The sequence below is a fragment of the Zootoca vivipara genome, chromosome Z2 (genome assembly GCF_965207765.1).
Source record: "Zootoca vivipara chromosome Z2, rZooViv2.hap1.1, whole genome shotgun sequence".
Classification (NCBI taxonomy): Eukaryota; Metazoa; Chordata; class Lepidosauria; order Squamata; family Lacertidae; genus Zootoca; species Zootoca vivipara.
This window is the reverse complement of record NC_142585.1, coordinates 26,561,042-26,582,625: the sequence shown is the minus strand read 5'-3', so window position 1 is coordinate 26,582,625 and position 21,584 is coordinate 26,561,042. Positions and strand designations below refer to the sequence as shown.

Sequence of the window (21,584 nt, the reverse complement as noted above, 5' to 3'; positions counted from 1 at the left end):
CCTTTCTTTGATTCAATGATACCAAGTGCAACACAGAAAACAGTTATAGTAGTATAAATAACAAGGCAGAGCTGTAAGAGGTGATTTTTAAATTTGGATAACTTTTGCTTTATTAGTAATTGTCCCTCCTTTATTCTAAAAGGGATCAATGCAGGCGCCTTGGCCATAACTGTAGTAAGTAAGAGAGTGCTAACAGCAATTGCTTGTAAGTTTGTTTCCTGGTCCAACTCAAGATGCTCACATTGATGATGAAAGTCCTAAACAACTTAGACCCCAAATATCTGCAAGACCACATCTTTCCCTCAGGACTCTCCCATTTACCTCAGTAATATCCACACTGACTGGCAGTGGCTTTGCAGGGCTTCAGGCAGAAGTTTCTCCCACCACTACTTGGAGATGCCGGGGATGGAATCTGGGGTCTTCCATGTGTCAAGCAAAGGCTCTACCACTGAGCTATAGACCTTCCTCTTATTTATCCTAGTGTGCTGGTGCTTATCTTTGGAGCCCTGCACGGGGCAGTGCCAGGTAACCCAAGGAATGCCAGCTGCCACATCAGCCTGCCCATTCACTGAGATAATCATCACAGGTCTACCACCACACCTGCTCCCCTCTCGCCTCTGGTGTGTGGTGACTGCCCTGTGTAGAGAATTCTCTGCTTAATAGGCTATTTGATGCCTAACTTTCCTCTATAATATATTCTGATACTGGAGCTCTTGCAAAGTGAGACAGTTAAGCTAGGGATTGGGATTAGATTCAGTTTACATTTATCTGATTCACACTTTTTGAAACAATGCATAAAGCACAGCTGTTCTTAAAAATTTGCACTTCTCTGGATTTTGCAATACATTTCTGCAGCTAAGAAATGTGCACAAAAAGCATTCATCAGGGTAAAGTGTACAGATAAATGTATATATTAGTGAAAATAACTTATACAAATTCATTTTACACCTTTAGGTGCCTGGTGAAAATGGTCCTCTTCAACCAAGCCTATATTCTTTTAAATGTGTTTCTGGGAGGTGTTGGCAGGTTATTGGTTTGTTTTCTTCTTGTTTTTATCATATATCTTGTGTGTTTTATCTTGTATTTTTATGCTGTGATCTGCCCTGAGATCTATGGACATGTCTATCTATGGTAGACATCAATTGCATTCACATGGCACTTTATCTTGTCTCCATGACTTTTCCCTGTTAAATTCTGCATCATATTTGAGACCGAACCTGCCTGCTGCTGGTTACATTAGCACATGTGGTTTCATCCACCATCTGGGCAAGACCTTACAAGCATGCAAAGGGAAAGACAAGCATCAAAACCACGCAAAGAACACAACTTCTCCCTGCTCTCCCTCCCCCACCAATGTCTGTTTAAGATAATTGGGCACATTTATACTTCCCAGATTCAATGCTCACTGTTTCTTTAATATACAATAAATCACCCTGTTGAGGCTCATTTCTGGCTTACATTTCTTGGGAAAAGCAGACACCAGAACAAAGAAATGGTGTGCAAGTAGTGAAATAATGAACACCTTGAGCAGGCATGCTTTGAAACTTAAGCTTGTTTAGGCTATTGCCTAGTTCTCATTTTTTTCCTTCTTCCCTATAATAAAGGGCAGTTTCTCACATTTTAAAAATGTAGTCCTATAATAATTCTGTGTCAGAGGGTGGGGTTGTAGTTCAGGGATACAGCACCTGATTGCATGCAGAAGATCCCAGGTTTCATCCCTGACATCTGCATTTGAAGTTCAGGAGAGCAATTGCCAACCAGTGCCAACCAAACTGGGCAAAGTGATCTGACTTGGTAAGGGGCAGCTTCCTGTGTGGGACTGTTCCAGGTGGTGTCTCTTTCCAAGGTGTGGTGGATCATAGCTGGAGGTGGAGCTTTTTTAGGGTGACACCCTAGTTGTGGAATAATCTCCCCAGGAACACTTTGGTGGCACTTACTTGATTGGCTTTTGTAGCCATGTGTAGGCAATTCTATCATACCAAGTTTTAAAGGGTTTGTGTATTTTATTCCAGTGTTGTAGGAATAACTCTAGAGGGGTATTTTTTTGCTTTGCTTTGTTCTTGTTTTTATTGTGTATTTTGTGCTTTTATCTTTTATTTTTACGCTGTAAACTGAGATCTATAAATGAAGGGTATACAAATAATAATAATAATAATAATAATAATAATAATAATAATAATAATGATAATTTTATTTGTACCCCACGCATCTGACTGGGTTGCCCCAGCCACTCTGGGTAGCTTCCAACAACAACAACAAAACAACACAGGAAGACATCAAGCATTATAAAAAGAATTCCCTATAGAGGGCTGCCTGCAGATGTAAGAAGTTAGATAGGCGCCATTCCTGCTGAGTTTTATTTTAAAGATTTTAATTTCTTGAGGTTTTGAGTTTTGAGGGCTAAAACTGATGTTTTACATTTTTATATAGCGTAGGTCTCAAACCAGCATAAAACATACTATGTAAAATATAAAAATGTAAAACATCAATTTAGCACCCACAACTCAAAACCTCAAGAAATTAAAATCTAAAAAAAAGGAAGTAAAATATCTGAAAAGCATTAAGGATAGAAAGACTTCGTGTTATAAAACAATTTTGACCAGGTATCTGAAACTCAGTGTTAGGGAGCATTTGGGAACATGTTTGGGTTCACTCACTCAAAACTCTGTCCTGCACTGCAGTTAGGCTTGAAGTGAAAAGGGGAGAGCAGCACGCAGTGGAGGTTGGTCCATGAGAGTGAATAGGGCATTGCCCCAGCATCCACAGTCTGTTCTCCACCTGGCCCCACCTACCTGCCTTCTTCCTTGAAAGCAGCCTAGCAGGTGGCTCTGCCTGTCAGCTTCTTCAGTGCTTTTTTATCTTCTTAAAAAAATGTTTAGGGGTACTCTTTTTTACCTACTCATATTGCCTCTCAATGAGGCCAAACTTAGATTCACAAAATGTTTAGGGGTATGCGTCCCCCTGTGTCCCCCCCCCCAGAAAAAAAGCACTGGTCCTCCTTATTAGTCTCAGTGCTGAAATTATTGAACTCAGCAGGCAGGAGGATGGGGATAAAACTAGAACCAGTCTCCCCCTGTCATTGGCTCTGGCTCTGCCTACTGTTTGGGCATCCTGCATTCTGCCCCACCAGTCTTGGGTCCAGCAACACGTAAAAGTTTTAACAGGGAGAGGTGGGTAATGGTAAGTACCCTTAGTACCCTTAAGAATACACAAGTGCCATTGAAAACAGAATCAGCAAGTTAGTGGGTGCAGGGATTTAGACATGAAGAGTTTTGAACAAGCATAGTGCTTTCATATATTTGCTGGATGTAATAAAGTGGAGAAACTGCAAAGCCCTATTTGTGTACAGGACACTAGTCTTGTTAACAATGCCTTTGTTAAGAGGGGGAAGGAAGGAAAGTAAGGCTGTGAAAATTTATTTAACTGAAGGTTATTTATTTTAGGGATTTATAACCTAATCCTTCAACATGTTTTCAGAGCATCTCATTTAAATCATTGATTGAATTCACCATGGGAGAAGGACCACTTTAAATCAATGATTTTAATCAAGCTTCCCCCTTTGTGATTCATAATGCTTTTCAACAAATGTGTATACCAGTTGGCTCTAGTAACAGGTTTTTTTGGTTTGTGCTAAATAGAGTTTTTCTGAATCATTATTTCGGAATCTCCGATCTTACATAATCATGCATATCTTGCATGCAAGAGGCTTGTGATTTCTATGAGACAAAGCGAAAGGTACTAAATTAAAATGCAATCTTATACCCACTTATCTAGGAGTAAGCCCTGTTGATCCTGGCAGGACTTACTTCTGAATAGATATTAGCATTAGTATTACCAAAGGTATTTATATACTGTTTTTTTAGGTATCTCACAAAGCAGTTTGCGCAAGATTATTAAAATAAGCATCATTTTATTTTAAAATCACAATAATCTGGAGAAGACAATCTGTTTGTTTAGAAGAAGCTGCTACTGTGTCTTCTTCAATCCCTGCAAGACGGTTCTGCAGAGAAGCCCCTTGTTGAAAGTTGAAGGAAGGAAGGGCAGCTACTGGGAGCTGAATGGTGGCAGTTCACAAGGCTGTTTCTTTTTCTTCTCACCTCACCCCACAATATGGTTCTGCAATCACTGCAGCAACATGATTAGAATTGTGCTAATTAGTGGTTGTCTCTGCACACATGCACTGAGCAAGATCCCAAGACTAACAGCACAACTTTATGCATGTTTCCTTGAAAGCTAGAGCCACTGTGTTCATTGATGACTACTCCTAGATAAGCGTCCATAAGATTGCAACCTAATGGGTTTGTAGTAGGGATGGGTTAATTTATAGATTTTTTGCATGCAAAATGAATCCTCTGTCACAGAGCTATGGCCCTTCTCCATCTGGAGAACCATAGATACCCTCCCTGTCTTTGCATTATGGGCAAAGTGTTTGTCCAAGTGTTTAAAGAATGATGTGGATCCTGGAGTCACCAGAGACAGTTCACTAGGATAGTCTCTCTCACTGCTCATTGCAGTCCTTCATCAAACTGGTGGTCTTCAGCCACATTTGAACTACAATTCACATCAGCTTCAGCTAGTACAACTGTGGGCTGATGGGAGTTGTAGTCCAAATGTGGCTGAAGACCACCAGGTTGGTAAAGGCTGCCATACTGAAATGAATGGGAGTTGCAGAAGAACACAGCAGTGCAGTGTCAGGTGTATTGTTCCTCTTTATCCTAGCAGAGTTCATGCTGGAGATTTCCTGGAGCATTATTTCATCTGTTTCCAGAAAAACGCATCTGAGATTCTGTTTCTCTCTCATTTTCTCCCATCATTTCAATGCAATGTGCTGGAATCTATAGGTGAAGGACTGTTATGAGGACTTAAGTCCTATGTTTGCGTTTTGTTTTCCTGAATGATTAGACAGAGGGTGTCATATGAATGTGTGATGTCAGATATTCTTCTTGTCGTAAAGCTTAGTGGAATCTCCTGTTTCTTTTCCCCTGTACAAACATGTTATTTTGTTGGACTAACAGCGATATTGTTTGGGGTCTTTAGTAGGGTATTAATAAGAAGCAAATCCCACACCTTATCTATTTTCTTGTGTATAAGCAGCATTATTAAATGCAGGCCTTTCTGCATCTCTTGGCTGATGCATCTCTTGTGTGGCATTTATTTTGATTGCTAAATTCCTATCCTCAAGTCTTGAGATCAGCATTTTATTATTTTATTATTCTACGTAGCTCTGTGATTTCCCTTTCTTTATACCTTTCTGTGAACCTTCAAAACCTCATAACTTTCTGATTTAAGCTTTTATCTACATTTCCATTTGAATTGTGGGTGATGAATTTTGGGCTTCTTTGATGCTGTTTTTTGGTGTGTGTGTGTGTGTGTGTGTGTGTGTGTGTGTGTGTGTGTGTGTTTTTAAAGCAAGAGCTCACTATGGCTTTGATACTGTTAGTTGAAGACAAATGGTGATCAGTGGAGGCTTGATTCTCTCTTGTGGTTTTTAAAGAAAGAGCAGCAGGGAAATCCAAGTTGTCCACTCGGAGCAACCAAGGCTATCATTTTGTGGAAACCCTTTCATGGGAGAACCAGTAAAGGTTGTCTGACTTGGGTCTAGGATAAATATTGGTTGTGCCAATCAAAACATTGTATTTTCAAAAATACAATGCCATGGTGGATGCGAGCTTGCAAGGGGTTTCATGATGGGAGCACTGTCATGTATCGGCATTTGCTGCATTCTAAATAACAGTGATGCTTCTGAAATGTTCTCATTCAAATTTCTCCCTGGATTTTAAGGTTCAGAATTACCTGGTCTTATTTCTGACTTAGAAATGATGCATTAGGAATTCCATTTTCCCCATTGTGTACATGTACACAATATAATTTAGTCTATTCTATTCAATATAATATACTCTACTCTATTCGGCCCCTTATCCTTGTGTACACCTGCATTTGTTGTATAAACACTGCCAAAAAATAAGCAAACTTGATGCAGTTATATGCAACATTGCATGAAAATCATTTTTGTACAATCTTACCAATGCATATGGTCATTTTTTGTATGCATGATTGTAGCAATATTCTTTTTGTGCAATGTTTGCTAATGTGCGGGATTGCATGGACAATTCATTTTTTCCAAGGACCTCCTGTCCCCATTTGAACTGACTGGACCCTGCGATCATCATATGAGGCCCTTCTTTATTTGCCTCTTCCATGAGAGGTCTGGAAGGTGGCAACATGAAAACAGGCCTTTTCTGCAGTGGCTCTCCATTTGTGAAAGGCTCTCCCCAGAGAAGCCCACCTAATGCCTTCACCTGAGTCAGGTGAAATGTTCCTTTTCAGCTAGGCTAAAACATTCTTTTAAAATGTTTAAGGGAAAATGGAGTTGTGGGTTTGTTTTGTTCTTGCTCTTGTTTTTATTATGCATTTTGTGTTTCTATCTTGTATTTTTATGCTGTGAACTGCCCTGAGATCTATGGATGAACAGTGGTATTAAAATTTAATAAATGAATAAACAATTTTTTCTGCAATAGAAATGTGTTGTGCAGGTAGATGATTAACAAAATCAATCCTCCTGTCAGACTGGGAATATCCCCTCACTCACCCAAGTTTAGGACATCCCACTCCTTTCCTCAGCAGAATTTCTCCTTCTTTGAGAAAAATAAGTGTCTCATGTAAATCTAAACTAAGCTTTAATAATAAAGAAAACTGTAAGAAAATAACATAATGAGAGAAACTAAATACAACCACATGGGGCAAGTCTGAGGCAAGAGGCAATAAGAGGCAGTTGGTCCCTCTTAACTGACATTCTTAAGGGAACACAGACTGAAGGGAGGGGCTGATTCTAGAGCAAAACACACAAGCCCCGCCCACCAGATACCAAACACTCTACTATTCAAATTAGGCCCCAGGGTTTTTCTTACAAAATGCATTCGCATGAAGAGTGTATTTTTGTCAGAAGTTTGTCAGTGCACACATCCTTTGATAACACAGATTTGAAAGGGAAAGAGGCAAATGTCAATTATATTACATTACTGATGTGCTTGCTGTCCTAGGTTCTTTCAATGGGAAGGGCAGGAAAGAAAATGAATGAATGAACTGATCTGAAACCTCACAAGACTGCTCATGATTCATTTCTGGAAGATTAAAAATTTGCACCACCAAATTGCAGAAGACCATTGTGATTTTAAGGAGACTTAGACGGTATGCAGCAATACTCCTTTCATTTCTAGAAATCCTGCGGGCCTGGGACCTTCAAATGGTTCCGTCTTTCTCTTTTAGTATTCCATATGTAATATGTTGATATGGCACCATGTGGGAGTTTAAGATAGGCTTCTGCCAATTCCATGCTGGCACCTGGAATAGGGAGCACTGGCTGGTTTTAGAAGTTATTTATGTGGGATGCCTGCCAAGTCTGAAGTAGTTTTTCACTTTGATGGGAATGGATGTGTCAACCAAACACCAGATGTAGCTTATACAGCCCAACAGTATACTGTATAAGCCTTGAGACCACCTCTGCTAGAAAAAAATCTCAGCATATGTCCTAAACTGCAGAAAATGCAGTCTTCTGGCCAAGCTCCAGCTCCTGCTTCTGGAGCCAAGTCCGTTGTTGATAGAGTTCCCAGCAATGGCAAGGTACCATTGTTTATTTCCTATAAAATCCTGTCTGTTTGATGTTTATTTACATTGCCCAGTTTGAAGTTGAAGGGCATGAACCTAGTGAGAAATGACTGACTGGTTGTCTTGTGTGCTTCATGAATCATGACTTTACTTTTGGAGAGAGATTATATTGCTGGTGCAGAACCCCTTCTTTCCTGGAGGTTGCAGTTTATCTTTGCTGATAACACAGGGTTATTTACCAACGATATTTACCAACGATAACTGCTTCTTCCAACAATCAATCCAGAAGCTGGCAGATTGGTCAGCTTCCTCCTCCTGAATCTCAGTATGGTAATCACAGAATGCAGCAGAGAGGAGGATCGGGACAAAACTAGAATTAGTTGGCTCTACCTGTCATTGGCTCTGATTCCATTGACTTTGGACCTTTCTGCTGCTCACCCTATCAGTACTAATGGGCATCAGCCACCATTGGATCATATGGCTAAAGTTTAGAGCATGTGGCGGGGCGTGATACCAGTCACTACTGGGGAGTTTTGTAACCAAAAACTTTCATATTTAAAAAACCAAGAGGGCTAATTGTGGTCCCCCAAATGTTGTTGGGTGCCCAGTAGGCTCAATCAGAGATAGTGATGATGGGAGTGGATATTTAAATGATGGGAGTGGATATTTAAATGGATACTGCACATTTGTAGTAACAAAGTGTCATCTGGGAGGGGGACAGGAAAATATAGTTGGGACAGGAAAATATAAAAATATTTATTCGAAATTCAGTCAAACCTATTTAGCTTAATTAATTCAACAAAATTGATGAACCTTATCCAGTGATATCAGCTTTTCAAAGTCTAATAGGCATGTATTAGCACCCCCTTCCACCCCCTTAGCTCTTAGTGCCCCCTAGGTAATCCCACCACTCTGCAGCGAGCAGTACTGGCCACTTGGGAAGCTCTGAGCTAGAATGTAAATACATAAATATTTGCTATGAAATCTGGATTTATAGGATACTCTTTTAACTTAGATGTGGCTTCAGATATGGAGATATGGTTTCCATTAGAGTTTCCTTCAGCTTGTCTATTAAATTATGTTGATGGAGGAGTGCCATACCATTATAGGGAACAGCTATTACATTTTTTAACAGTAGCAAGACGAATGAATGCTAAGGCATGGAAAAATACCAACAACCTCAACAAACTGGACATAATCAGGAAGTAATGAGAAGAACTGAATGTAATAAAATGTATGACTGTGTTATGAAACAAAGATAATTATAATGAAATAGTGGACAAATGGAGGTTGACATCAGGGAAAGGACTGTCTCTCAGTGGGAAAGCGCATCCTTTGCATGCATAATGTTCCAGGTTCAATCCCCAGCATCTCTAGGTATGGCTAGGAGAGAAGACCATAGCATAAGATCCTAGAGAGCTGCTGCCAGTGAGTGTGGACAATGCTGAACTACATGTACCAATGATCTGACTCAGTATAAGGCAGATTGCCATATTTCTATGTTTGAGGAAGGACCATAGTTCACTGGTAGAGCATCTACTTTGCATGCCAGGTTCAACCCCCAGTGTTTCTAGTAGTGATGGACAAGTCCGCCGCCCGAAACTCTGGATAGTTGCTGGCAGTCAGTATAGACAGTACTGAGCTGGTTGGACCATGGCTCTGACTCTATGGCAACTTCCTCTATTCCTAGAGCAGCTGATTAAAAACAGAAGGTGGCATTGAACTGAGTTTTGCTCTGTAGGCAGGGTCGGGTTTTTTTTGTCCCAAAGCTGTCCTGAACAAAACTCATTGTTTTGCATGGAATTGGAACAAATGTCAAGTCTCAGAAAACATGATTGATGTTTGTTCCAATTCAGCAGCAAACAGTGGGTTTTCAAAAAAAAACTTCTCAGACCCATGTCTACAAATCACAGATCTGTGCCTAGAAATCATAACACAAATGGAAGTGTTGATGAGCCCTGAAATGAATGAAACTATTAATTTCAATAGGTTTGTTGGCATACATCTGTCTCGAGAGGCAATGGAGTGTGCCTCTGGGGCTGTGTGAGTGGAGGTCCTGGGCTGCCCAGATGACAAGGCCCCCCCTCTCGGCCATGCTGATGTGGCCCAAAGGAAAGCAGAGTGATACATTTGGTACCAGCTTAGCTGCAAGTTTGCCCTTAGTCCTAACTCTGGGTGGTATCAGCCAAGGTTTACTATCAGGAGAAGGGGTGGATTTTCCACTGCTAAAAGACATAGTGGCAGTCCTTAAAGATAGACACCCAGTTCTGCCAGCATCTTACCAAGTGCATTTACTGAAATAGCAAACAGCTCAACATGTTATTTGTGAACTGGCAGATGCTACATTTTGATGTCTGCTGCAGCCTGTATACTGCAGCTTGTCTGCTCACTCAATGTCCCAGTAGGCAAGGGGAGTTGGCAGTGGGGCTCTTGTGTATCGGATTCTGACTTTCCTTTGGTGAGGCAGATGGCTTTCATCATGTATGAGCAATGCATTTCTGAATCAAAACACATTATAAAGATGTTTCTTGTATGTTATCAAGAAGCGTTAGGGCTGATAGGCTCCACCAGCTATCAGTCATCAGCCGAAAGGAATCAATGAACAAGATAAAATTGGCTATGCTGCAGAATTTGATAAGGAATCGCACAGTGACACAGGAATCTGTTTCAATGTCTCTGTTCTCTTCACCAGTAATATCAGTGATGGAAAATGTTTTGGCATTGTTGGTCAGGCTAGGGGGCTTTCATGCGTGCAGCTTGGGCTGCCACAGATTTGACACTTCTGCAAACTATGTTTTGTGCTCCAGAATATATTGCAGTGTTTCTGTCTTCTATGCTGCAGCTAATGATGGGATGCGCCATGGCACACTTTTAATGCTCCCCTCCGTGTGGTCAACATTCCCAAATGTGTAGTTGTTTCAATTCATTAAGTGATCATATAGAACAGGGATCACCAGCCTGGTGCCAGCGAAGGCCTTTGCTGGTGCTCATAGACACCATATTGCCCATGTGCACTGGGCTGGCTAGCTTCAATGTTTTATTTTTTTTTAAATGGCAGAGCAGCACAGAATAGTTGCTGGAGCTGCAATGGGTCCTTGCAGTGTGGTTGGTTTGGGAGGATGTTTGATGGTAGAGAGGGAGAAGTGGCAAGGGTGGATTGCCTGTTCACCGAGTGGCCCATGCTGTTTGCTTCTTGTTTGTTGCCTGCCTCCCATGTGGACTTGGTGGTGAGCACTTGTTTTACCCCATGAAGGAGCTCTGTATGTGTTTGGTTGAGAGAGATGCATGGCAGGAAGGGGAGCTATTTGTGTAGAAGGTCTGTTTGTGCAAAAGATGGGGGGGGTGTATGAATGTGTGGCCTGTCAATATGTGTGGTCTGTGTGCAGGGGTGCAATCTTGAATTATCATTATATTTGGTGGCGGCCGGGTGTGTGTGTGTAAGTCCTGCCCTGCATAATTGATCCCAACATGCAGCACATATACACCATTTGAATGGCAATGCCCATTAACTTGGGTGGGGAGTGGCCCCCTCAAATATTTTATTGGGTGTAAAGGGATCTCAACCCCTAGTACTTGGCTCCTTTATGTGTTGGATGCAGAGGGGTGTGTGTGTGTGTGTGTGTGTGTGTGAGAGAGAGAGAGAGAGAGAGAGAGAGAGAGAGAGAGAGAGAGAGAGAGAGAGAGGCGGCATGTATATTTGTATGTGTGCAGTTATATATAGTGTGTGCTTTGTGAGATAGGGAGAGATGTATGACTAGCACCCACAGCACTTTCTCGAAATTCAAAATGTGTCCACAGGCCCCACAAAGTTGGCAACCTCTGATATAGAAACATCTTCAGCAGTGGAGTATCATGACCCCTGATTGTGCAAGGCCCACCTTTGTGCAAGGCCCACCTTTGTGCATCTCCCTCATTATTTGTTCTAAGGGTAGAATTTAAAGACACTCTTGTCCATCCCAGCTTTTGGTGGTTGAAGAAGGGTATTGTTTGGCAACTGTGAAGCTATTAGCTGTGAGGTGTTTTTTTTAAAAAAAAATCTAATTGCCTTTTAAAAATGTAGTTTTTCTGTTATATCATGACATATTCTGGAGGAAGGAGGGGAAGTATATAAGTTCTGCCTGCACTGCATTGTCGGAGGCAGAGTGCTCTTGTGCTTGGATTCTGCTTGTGGATTTCCGCTTTTGGAATAGTGTGTGCAGTTCTGGTTGCCTCACTTCAATAAGGATATTGTGCAGTTGGAAAAGATCCAGAAAAAGGCAACCAAAATGATCAAAAGGATGGAGAGACTCTCCTATGAGGAAAGGTTGCAGCATTGGGGTTATTTTGCTTTAGAGAAAAGGCTATTAAGAGGTGACATGCTATAAATTTATAAAATTATGTCTGACACGGAGAAAGTGGATGGAGAAGTACTCTCTCATAACTCTAGAACTTGTGAATGTTGAATGAAGCTGAATATTGTTAAGATAAAAGAAGGTCCTTGTCAGGGTGCTGTCAGTGGCTCCTGGCTGGTTGACTAGGAAAGTTTAAAGGCAAGGAAAAGTTTCTTACAGTCCTTTTTTATTTCAAATTTTACAGAGAGAGGCTATAGAACCCAGCCTCTTGGATAATGTTATTGTTCCAAGTGAATCTCCACCCCCCACCCCCCATCTCTCCCACTTCCTCATTCCTCATTCTCATCATCTCCTTTATGGGTGCTGCTATGTGGCCTCTGTCTTTGAGCTCTTTGCTCTCCAACTTTTGAGGCTCGCCGGGTTCCGGGAGATGGAGGGTCTGGAATGCTTTCTAATGACAACGTGTCAGTCAGCTGCTCTGGCTCTCCCATGATTTCCCAACTTTTCCCCTCCTCTGCCTCTGAGCTGCGACCTCCCTCAAAGCCCTGTTGCAAATCTATACTGTCTTCCTTTTCCTCCTCCCTGGAAGGGTCAGGCTAGGGAGGCAGTCTCCACCATCCCCCCTCTGCCCAGTCCCTGACAGTCCTTCACACAGCACATAGCTAAAACACGGAGCTCACATCCACAGGAAGCAGTGATGGCCACAAACCTGGATGGCTTTAAAAGAGGATTGGACACATTCACGGAGGATGAGGCTATTGATGGCTACTAGCAGCGATGGCTATGCTCTGCCTCTGCCATTGGATTCGTTAATGCATCTGAATACCAGTTGCTGGAAAATGCAGGAGAAGAGGGTGCTTTCATGCTTGAGCAGCTTCAGCAAGATCTTCTTACGTTCTTTCCATGGGTGTAGCCAGGATTTTTGTTAGAGGGACAAGCCTTTTGTAAGGGGGCTATAGGCCTTTTCTTAGGGGGCAGAATCTCAGTTAGCTATGTATTTTTATTTATTTTTATTTATTTGGGGGGGGAGCTGCCCCTCCCTGCTCCCTCCCTTGGCTACGCCCATGGTTCTTTGTATAAAAATCTAATAATCAGAGAAAAATCTTAATGCTTTAAAGTAAGCATTGAGGTTCACTAACCATGGCAAGGTGGAAAATAGTGGCTGCAGGGGGTTGGCACAGATTCAATTGATGTCTTGCAGAGGAGTCAATTTCCACTTGCACCCCATGAGCCACACACTGAGAAGTTGCATATAGAAGTGCAAATCTACATCTGAATTACTACGGTTCAAGAGTCCTAACACACAGCTCTAAAATTAACCAGCAGAGCTGAACAAAGGCATGCCATTAATACTCTTATTTTACAAATGAGGAACACTGAATCTGAAAGAGAGAAATGATTATCAAAAGGTCAACCATCCCAGAAAATAAACCAAATTAACATACTATTATTTAACTACTAAAGTAGGGAACCCTTGTAGCTCTACTACAAATCACCCAGGGACCTACCAATAGATCCCAATATATACTCCCCCACCTATGCTTTACAGCAGCGGCATAGCTAGCCCCGAGGCACCCCGCCGGGGGGCGGGGTGTCTGTTGCGTGCATGCATCGTGCGTCACAACACATGCACACACAGGAGGGATACGCCACGGTGCCACGGCGACACAGCAGGCAGCGGCAGGCGGTGTCCGGCAGGCCTCCCCCTCTCCCTCTGGCCCTCCCTCCGCCCGTCCTTACCACGCTCGAGGCAGTTCTCCTCACAGCCAGTTTGTGCTGGCTCCACAGGGGCTGGTCCTGCTCGTCCGCTGCCTGGCTTTCTTCAGGGCCATTGTGGAGGCGGGCAAGGGCTGCGCTGCCGGCGGAGGGCAGGGAGGAGGCGCAGTGGAGGAGCCGGGCTCGGAAGCCGCGGAGCTCTTTCTGCAGTGCACCCCGGCCTCTTCTCCATGTGGGCAGCGAGGGGCGTTCGTAGCGGCGGCAGCCGTTGGAGGTGGTCACCCCCGCCCAGCCTGCTGCCCCCCGCACAGCCTGCCGCCCGGGGCGGCACCCCCCGACCCCCATCACTACACCACTGCTTTGCAGAAGAGTTTTCCAAGCTTTCGTCCTTCAATGAATCTTTTCCACATTGGCTGGTCTATGTTGTGGGACGGAGCTATGAGGCCTCCTACAACTGGCATTGCTGCAGCTTACCTGGACTGGGCTGGAGCAGGAGAGGACATTTGTGAGGTTGGGTTCACAGGCACATCAACTTGGAGTGCTGGATTGGCTCTGCTGGTGTGCTTGCGCATTCCAAACTTTACCACCTCCCTGCATTGTCTCAGCCCAATCCAAGAAAGCTGTAGCAATGCCATTGTCCAGAGGGCAGTTCTTTGCCTCCTCCCTACCACACAGGTTGCCACTGTAAAAACAACAACAACGATCCGTTTCTTGAAATAAATAAGAATACAGAAACCACATTCTGTGTAAAAATTCACTTGGCTGTGGTTCAATATGTGCCACTACAATCAAGGCAATTTCATAAGCTGCATAATTTGGGTTTATTTATTTCTTGAAATTTCCTTTTCAAGATTTATACTAGAAGCATCAAAGGTGGCTTGCAGGAAGACGCAACTGCAGAAAAAAAAGGGTTTGAAAAGCATAATTACAACAAATGAGAGAGTCCATAGAATAATTTGCAGCAAGTGTTTGGGGGGTGGGTAGCATTTGCTCCTAATGGTCTTCAACCGCTTTGTATTTATTTGGCTTAACATATCCTAAATAAAATCAACCTATAAACTCCGGTTACACAGTTCTTTTTTATTTTTAAGAAGATTAAATCTTTTAAAAAGCTTTTTAAAAAGGATCAAGAGGGTGGAGTGAACCCCCTATTTAGAAAGTAGCAGCATTTGAGATTTTTTGTTTTAGTTTAGAGAAAATACAAGTAAGAGGTAAAATAATACTGTAGGAGTTTGTAAGATTATGCGTGGCCTGGAGAAGGTGTTTAGAGAAAAGTTTTTTTCTCCCTCTTTCATGACGTTGGAACTTGTAGACATCTGATGGAGCTGAATGTTGGAAGATGCAGAACAGATGAAAGAAAGCATGGCATGTTTCAAATTCTGGGCCCACTATGGGTTGAAGCCCTGGATGGTATAAATGCATGCTGGCATTAACATGGAGATGTGGGCCAGAGTGCATATATTTTAAGAAACTCAGAAATGCAAACTATAAAATATGTAGATGCAACCCAGTTAAAGTCAGCAAGGAGAATGTATCCACTCAGGGGTTTCTTAAGGTTACCTCTATGGCTAAGACACGCCTGTATCCACTGGGCATACAACCGAGAGAAATTGAGATAATTTTACAATATGGATCCTTTCACTGTTGGTTCCCCCCTCTCCTTTATTGTAAAGCTGCTGAGTACCATTTTTCTTTCTGGATTTATTTGTTTGAAAATTTGAATAGTTTTAAACCACTTGGGTTGCATGCCTGGATTTTAGGGTAATGATGAAGAGGGGATGATGCCTCTTAATTTCCAATAGTCAAATGACATCTACAGACCAAATTCATCATTATTCTCTTTTCAACATGCTGGTGTTCATTTAAGTTAAAAAAAATAGGAGTCTGTATCTACAGCATTGTGTAAGATGCTTACTCTTTACAGGAATATTTTAGATGAAGGCTAAAGTTAGATTAAAATGTCTGTCTGCAAATCCCTCATTGTCTAGTCTAGAGCAGCCATTTCTGATCAGATATGTCAACTAGCAGCTTGCATAAGTTCCTTAATGTGAAGACTTTCAGGAAAGAGAGTATCTTGGACATTGCATGTGACTGTTTCCACCTAGCATCAGCGACTCGTAGGGGAGAGAGAGAGAGCAGCCGCAGGCTATTTTGCAGAGATGAATGAATAATTCACAGCAAAGAAATTCATTGGACAAATTGTGCCCCTTCTGATTCAGTGAGACTCCTCAAGTGCTTCTAGTTAAGCAAGAATGTATAAGCAGTGCTGTTTTTGTGGATTTAAGGAGAAGAGAAGAGCCCCATCAAATCAGATCATAGGCCTATCTTATCTACAGAAGTGGCCAGTTACATGCTTCAGGGAAGCTCACCTGAATTTGGTTAACATCTGACATTCAGAGATATGCCACCTGGAGGCTCTGTCTTCTTACTGCTAGACCTACCCTGCTCCATAGATTTGTCTGACTACTATTTAAAGCCATCAGTTACCACCACCACTTTTGGCAGAAAGCATTTGCCCTTCTAGATCAATTGGGCCAGACCACATGTGTGTGAGTGTGCAGTGGCAGAGTTGGGTATTATGGCATCCTGACCGAGCCCAAAATTTGCCGCACCCCCCCTCATGCTCCCTTCCCAAAGCAGCATGGGAATGTGCTAACTAGGCTTTGGGAAGGAAGCGGGAGGACTCTATCATACCCTATCAGAGCCTCATACCTCCTTCCCAAAGCCCAGTGCCTCACTTTACTGGACTGTACCCAGTGCGTGCTCACACAGTCCTAAATCTGCCCCTGGTGTGTGTGTGTGAGAGTTTGCTTTAACTTGCATGAGGCTTGTCTTTTTTGCTGTGCCACCTGGGTCAAATATGCCCTTTGATATTGTCTGCCCTATGGTTGAGATTCACTGATGACTGCCTCAGGGGGAAGGTTGCATCTTCCTCCTGTGAATCTGTGGCAAGTACCATAACTTTCCGTGTATAAGGATGCCCCCTATTTTGGGGGACTTGACTTTAAGAAAATGGGGGGGGGGGAGATGGCACAAAGTTGTTGAGCTTTTTGTGAGAACAAAGGCTCACCCCTTTGAGTTCAGACTTTGGGAGGTTCATGTATCTCCAGCGGCATTCGAGTTGAACCTCCACATGATATCCTTTTATGATTGTGGTAATTTTAATCTGTTTCAATATTTCAGCTTTTGTATCTTTAAAAAGTAGGGTTGTTAATTGTTTTTTCATCTTTTTGTAAACTGCTTTGAGGTTTGTTTGTTTGTTTGTTTTTACAATCAAGTGGTGTATAAATTTATGAAATGAATGAATGAAGATATTATATCGAGTATCTCTAACAGGAAGTGTGTGTGTGTTTGTGTGTGTGTGTGTGTGTTCTGCAACACTATACAGTTTAGTTATGGTGCTTCATGGGGAGAAGCTGTTGCTTTAGTTCAGTTTCATTTCCCATTCCGTCTGTTAACAGGGTTGGACCAGGCAGACTGTCTATTACAGGGCTCCATAATATTGAAAAGAGTTTCCCAGACTTGGGACTCCAGTTGTTTTTGGACTACAACTGCCATCATCCTTAGCTAGCAGGACCAGTGGTCAGCAATGAGGGCAACTGTAGTCCCAAAACAGCTGGAGACCCAAGTTTGGGAAATGCTGATATAGAGCAAGGCAAGAGGACCTTTTTCTAGGGTTGCCATATATCCAAATTTTCCTGGATACATCTGGAATACTGCAGTCAGCAGGAGTGTCTGGGTGGAAAATTGGGGAAAGTCCAGGAAAATCCAGGTGTATGGCAGCCTACGTTGGCAATGCCATTTCCCCACCCAAATAGCTCAAAAACAGCATTTTTTTTTTTTTTGCAATTTTGCCCAAAAACCTCAACAACTTTTCTGCCTGGATTTTCACTGTTTGAAATATGGCAATCCTACCTTTTTCATCCTAAGGGCCACAATCACTTCAAGGGGCGTATGCCACTGGTAATTGGGGCAATGGATGCAACTTATCTTTGGGTATACGTTGCAGTCATGTGAAAGTCAGTGTTTCCTATCACATGCACACACATGAAACACACACACTCCCATCTCTGCATCTTGCATCTGGGCAAGCAAGAAGCATTATCACAGTTCAATGACACTTTCCAGTCAGGCAACTGCACTTAAGGAGAGCACAGAGCTCAGATGGCCTGCGGAGTGTTCTGAGGGCCAAATAGGGGAGCCCCCAGCCACATTCCTGAAACAGAGGACTGTCTGCAAAGTAGAGCTCATGGCCATCTCATGCCCTGCCTGAAATGGCAGTTTGTTTCTTCAGGAATTGGACTGGCTCTGCAGCAACTATCTTTATACAGTGCAGGATTGTGATAACATGGAACACTGATCTGATTTCAGATGTTGACTGGTGACAATGATCTCATTGGTGGCATGAATGTGAGAGAGTGGTCTCAACTTCAGTGTCCCTAGAGCCATTTTTCCTCTGTCATTTCTTCCTGCAAACACTTATCTTACCACCTAGTGGAAAACAAAAATGAGAAAGCATATTCCAAGGGCACCAGCAAAGAGCAATTCTGCTTTGCCACAGCTGGATTTGTTTAGAAGGATCTACCGGTATGATATTCCATTTGGTTTGGCCACAACTTAAAGGAAATAACCATGGTACTTAAGGACTTAACTCAATACTCCCTGGAGGTAATTATTCCCTCCACCCGTCTTCCTTCCATTGTACAGTCTATCTTGCTTGTTGGTTGGGGACCTTTCATTCCCCAGGGGACCTAATGGATACTTAGAATTGAAATTCAATTTTCAGCTTTTTGCTCAAGGGAAGAGCTTATTTCAGTAGGGAGGCCATGGGGAGCCAGTGAAGCTTTTCCTTTTCCTTTTTTTTTGTACACTCAAGCCATCTTCAGGTTTATTTATAAATTGAGAAAAGAGAGAAGGTTGCACTAAAAATAATTAAACGTGTCAGAATGCAAATAAAATGATTGCAAGGTCACACAGAGCACACTGGGGAAAAGTCAAATCCGGTTCTTCTGGGAAAAAGTAACAGAAGAAACGTTTGCTCATTAGAGGCGGACTGTGCCAGAACATGGAACTCTGAAGTCATTAGTGCCCATTACACCTGTATCTGGCTTGCTCAGGAGGAGGATCTGCCCCAGCTGCTCTAAAACCAGAGGCACTGGGCTTATGCACAATTTACCCACATTACACTCATCATGGGAGTGGGAGTCTGCAGCACTCTGACTGCAAAGTCGGGCTCACTTGATTTGTTCTGAGCATATAATGAGCCAGATTGGATCAGGACTCTACATTAGTCATCTCTAGAAACAACAGTCCTGTGGATCCTGGGATGGCTAGCACAGGGGGTCTTCTTGCTACAGTGCACTTTGAATAGAAAGGAGCCCATCACCCAAAAGCAATAGGATTTGATGACATTCCATCAAGAATGAATCGTACCTCTGGGAGTAGAGCTGGGCTGTTCTCATGTAAAAACCAGCTGCCAATAAGCTACTGAGCCTGGTTTTGACTACTGCTTTTGACTTATTAAATCATCATCATCATCATCATCACCACCATCACCATCACCATCTACCTGGTCCCTGGAACAGCTAAAATAGTTACATAAGTGTCTATGTTAATATAATGTTAATCATATCATGTTGGTGTATGCATGGCCCCATAGCTCAGTGGCAGGGCACATGTTCTGTAAATAGAGGAGGGGTGGCTAGCCTGTAGACCTCCAAATGTTGTTGTGGGGCTATGGCTCCCATTCTTCCTGAACCTTGGCCCATGCTGTGGCTGATGGAGACTGGAGTCCAGCCATGTCTGGTGGGTCACAGTAGTTAGCCACACAGAGAGTCCCAGATTCAATGCCTTGCATCTCCATTTGACTTTTATCTGAGATCTTGGGGAGTGCTGCCAGTCAAAGTTGGTGGCACTGGGGCATATGTACCAATGTGCTGACTTACTATGGTCAATTATGGCCAATTGTATGCCTATTAGTTTTGTGGCTGAGCAGGAATTTTAACTTGGGTTCCCCCAAGTGATGCCCCAAACTCTAGCCCAGTGAAGGGAAACCTCTAACTCTCCAATGCTGTTGGACTTCATCTCTCATCCTCCCTGACCATTGGACATGCTAGTCAGGGGCTGGTGGGACTTGAGGTCCAACAATTTTTAGGGAGCCACAGATTTGCTACCCTTGCTTCAATCAATGTACCACACTGGCTCAGAATTATTAGTTGTACACACGAAGAACCTCCCCTCTCCTCTTCCACTGCAAATCAAGGGGGTGAATGTGCAGTATGGGGCACACACACACACTGAGTTGTAGCTCAGTGGTAAAGCATCTGATGTCATATTCAATCCCTGACATCTCCAGGTAGGGCTGGTAGTTGTAGGCGATATTGAGCTAGATGGACCAATGGTCTGACTCAGTATAATGCTGATCTCTTTGTTCCTGCACAAGATCATACCCAAATAACAAATTTTGAAAGAACTGCTCTCTTTCTCCCCCCCTCCCAGGTCACCCAGTTGCTATGAACAATGGCTCAGCTGTACTACAAAAAGGTGAACTACTCGCCCTACAGAGACCGGATCCCCTTGCAGATTGTGCGGGCAGAAGCAGAACTGTCATTGGAGGAGAAGGCCTACCTCAATGCTGTGGAAAAGGGGGATTATGCCAGTGTGAAGCATGCCTTGGAGGAGGCTGAAATCTACTACAACATCAACATTAACTGCATGGACCCTCTTGGACGCAGTGCACTTTTAATAGCCATAGAGAATGAAAACCTGGAGATTATGGAGATGCTACTGAGCCACAGTGTCTACGTGGGTGATGCTCTCTTGTATGCAATAAGGAAAGAAGTGGTGGGGGCTGTGGAGCTTCTTCTGAACTATAGAAAGCCAAGTGGGGAGAAACAGGTATGTCAAGAATGAAAAGAGATGCTGCATACAATTGTTTGTCTAAATTGAATGGAGGAGAATCCTAAGATAATTCTATGAAAACTGGGCCAAGACCCATCACACCAGTTTCCTGAAAATATTGTTCCTTTGTGAAAATGGAGCCTTAATTTTCTGCAGCTTTATTGGGGTGGAGAAAGAAATTCTCCCCAAATATTAAGGCAGTTGTTTCTACTTAGTTTAAGTGAATTTAGGATCAGCACTGGATATTTTGAGTCAAGCGGTTTTCAACTATTCTTGAGGGAGGGGGGAAAATAAATTGTCCCAAAATCCAGGTAGAGAGAGGTTAAATTTATGATAGATTTAAGGATGTAGGGCTTGAAGCTGAGGGATCTCCTTTTAACTTTCTTTAGTGAAACATTTGTCTGGCTTCCTGTACCTCCTTTTAATGTGAAATAAAGCTGTCCAACTCTCAGGTATTGCAGATACAGCATTTCCAGGTGAAAGCAAATGAGGAGCATGGGAGGCTGCTTCTGGAGTGTTCAACAGCTGGGATGGTTTTCCTGATGTAATGTAAAAAGGACAGCATTAGAATTTTAGGTGGGGGTGGAATCACACTCTTCTTAGGCCACAGGTGGGGAAACCTCTGGTCCATGGACCAAATCAGGCCTTCAAGCCCCTTCCCCATTTAGGCCAAAACACACCCACCCTGTCCTTCATTTAATATCATATACAGTAGCAGATTGCACAGGAAGTATGAAGGTGGCTTAGCTGAAACAGAGCTTGCAGAGGCACTGCAAGATAGTCCAGCCTTGCTGAGCCCGTTTTCAAAGCACTATCTCCCAACTGCTGGGCCTTGCAAAATCCATTTAAAAGCAATATCTCGCACAGCACTTTGAAAGTGCTTCTCAAAAGTTTTCTTGTGGAGTGCTATACACAAAGAACCTGGAACCTTCTTCATGTAGCACTGATGTCTACGACCGAGCTGTGTCCCTCCCCCATGCAGTGGAGTGGAATTTAGCATCCTAGTATTTGCTGCCTAAGGGCTCACCCAGA

At 42.9% G+C, this 21,584-nt stretch overlaps 1 protein-coding gene across 1 annotated transcript in view; it reads left to right on the top strand.

Annotated features, from left to right (window-relative positions):
• The window catches only part of TRPC5 (transient receptor potential cation channel subfamily C member 5), a 166,633-nt gene that overhangs the window by 23,481 nt on the left and 121,568 nt on the right, over nt 1-21,584 (top strand). The window contains exon 2 of the mRNA XM_035112475.3: nt 20,151-20,549. Within this exon, the coding sequence (XP_034968366.1) occupies nt 20,172-20,549 (378 nt within the window). The 5' untranslated portion in view covers nt 20,151-20,171. The remainder of the gene's footprint in view (nt 1-20,150; nt 20,550-21,584) is intronic.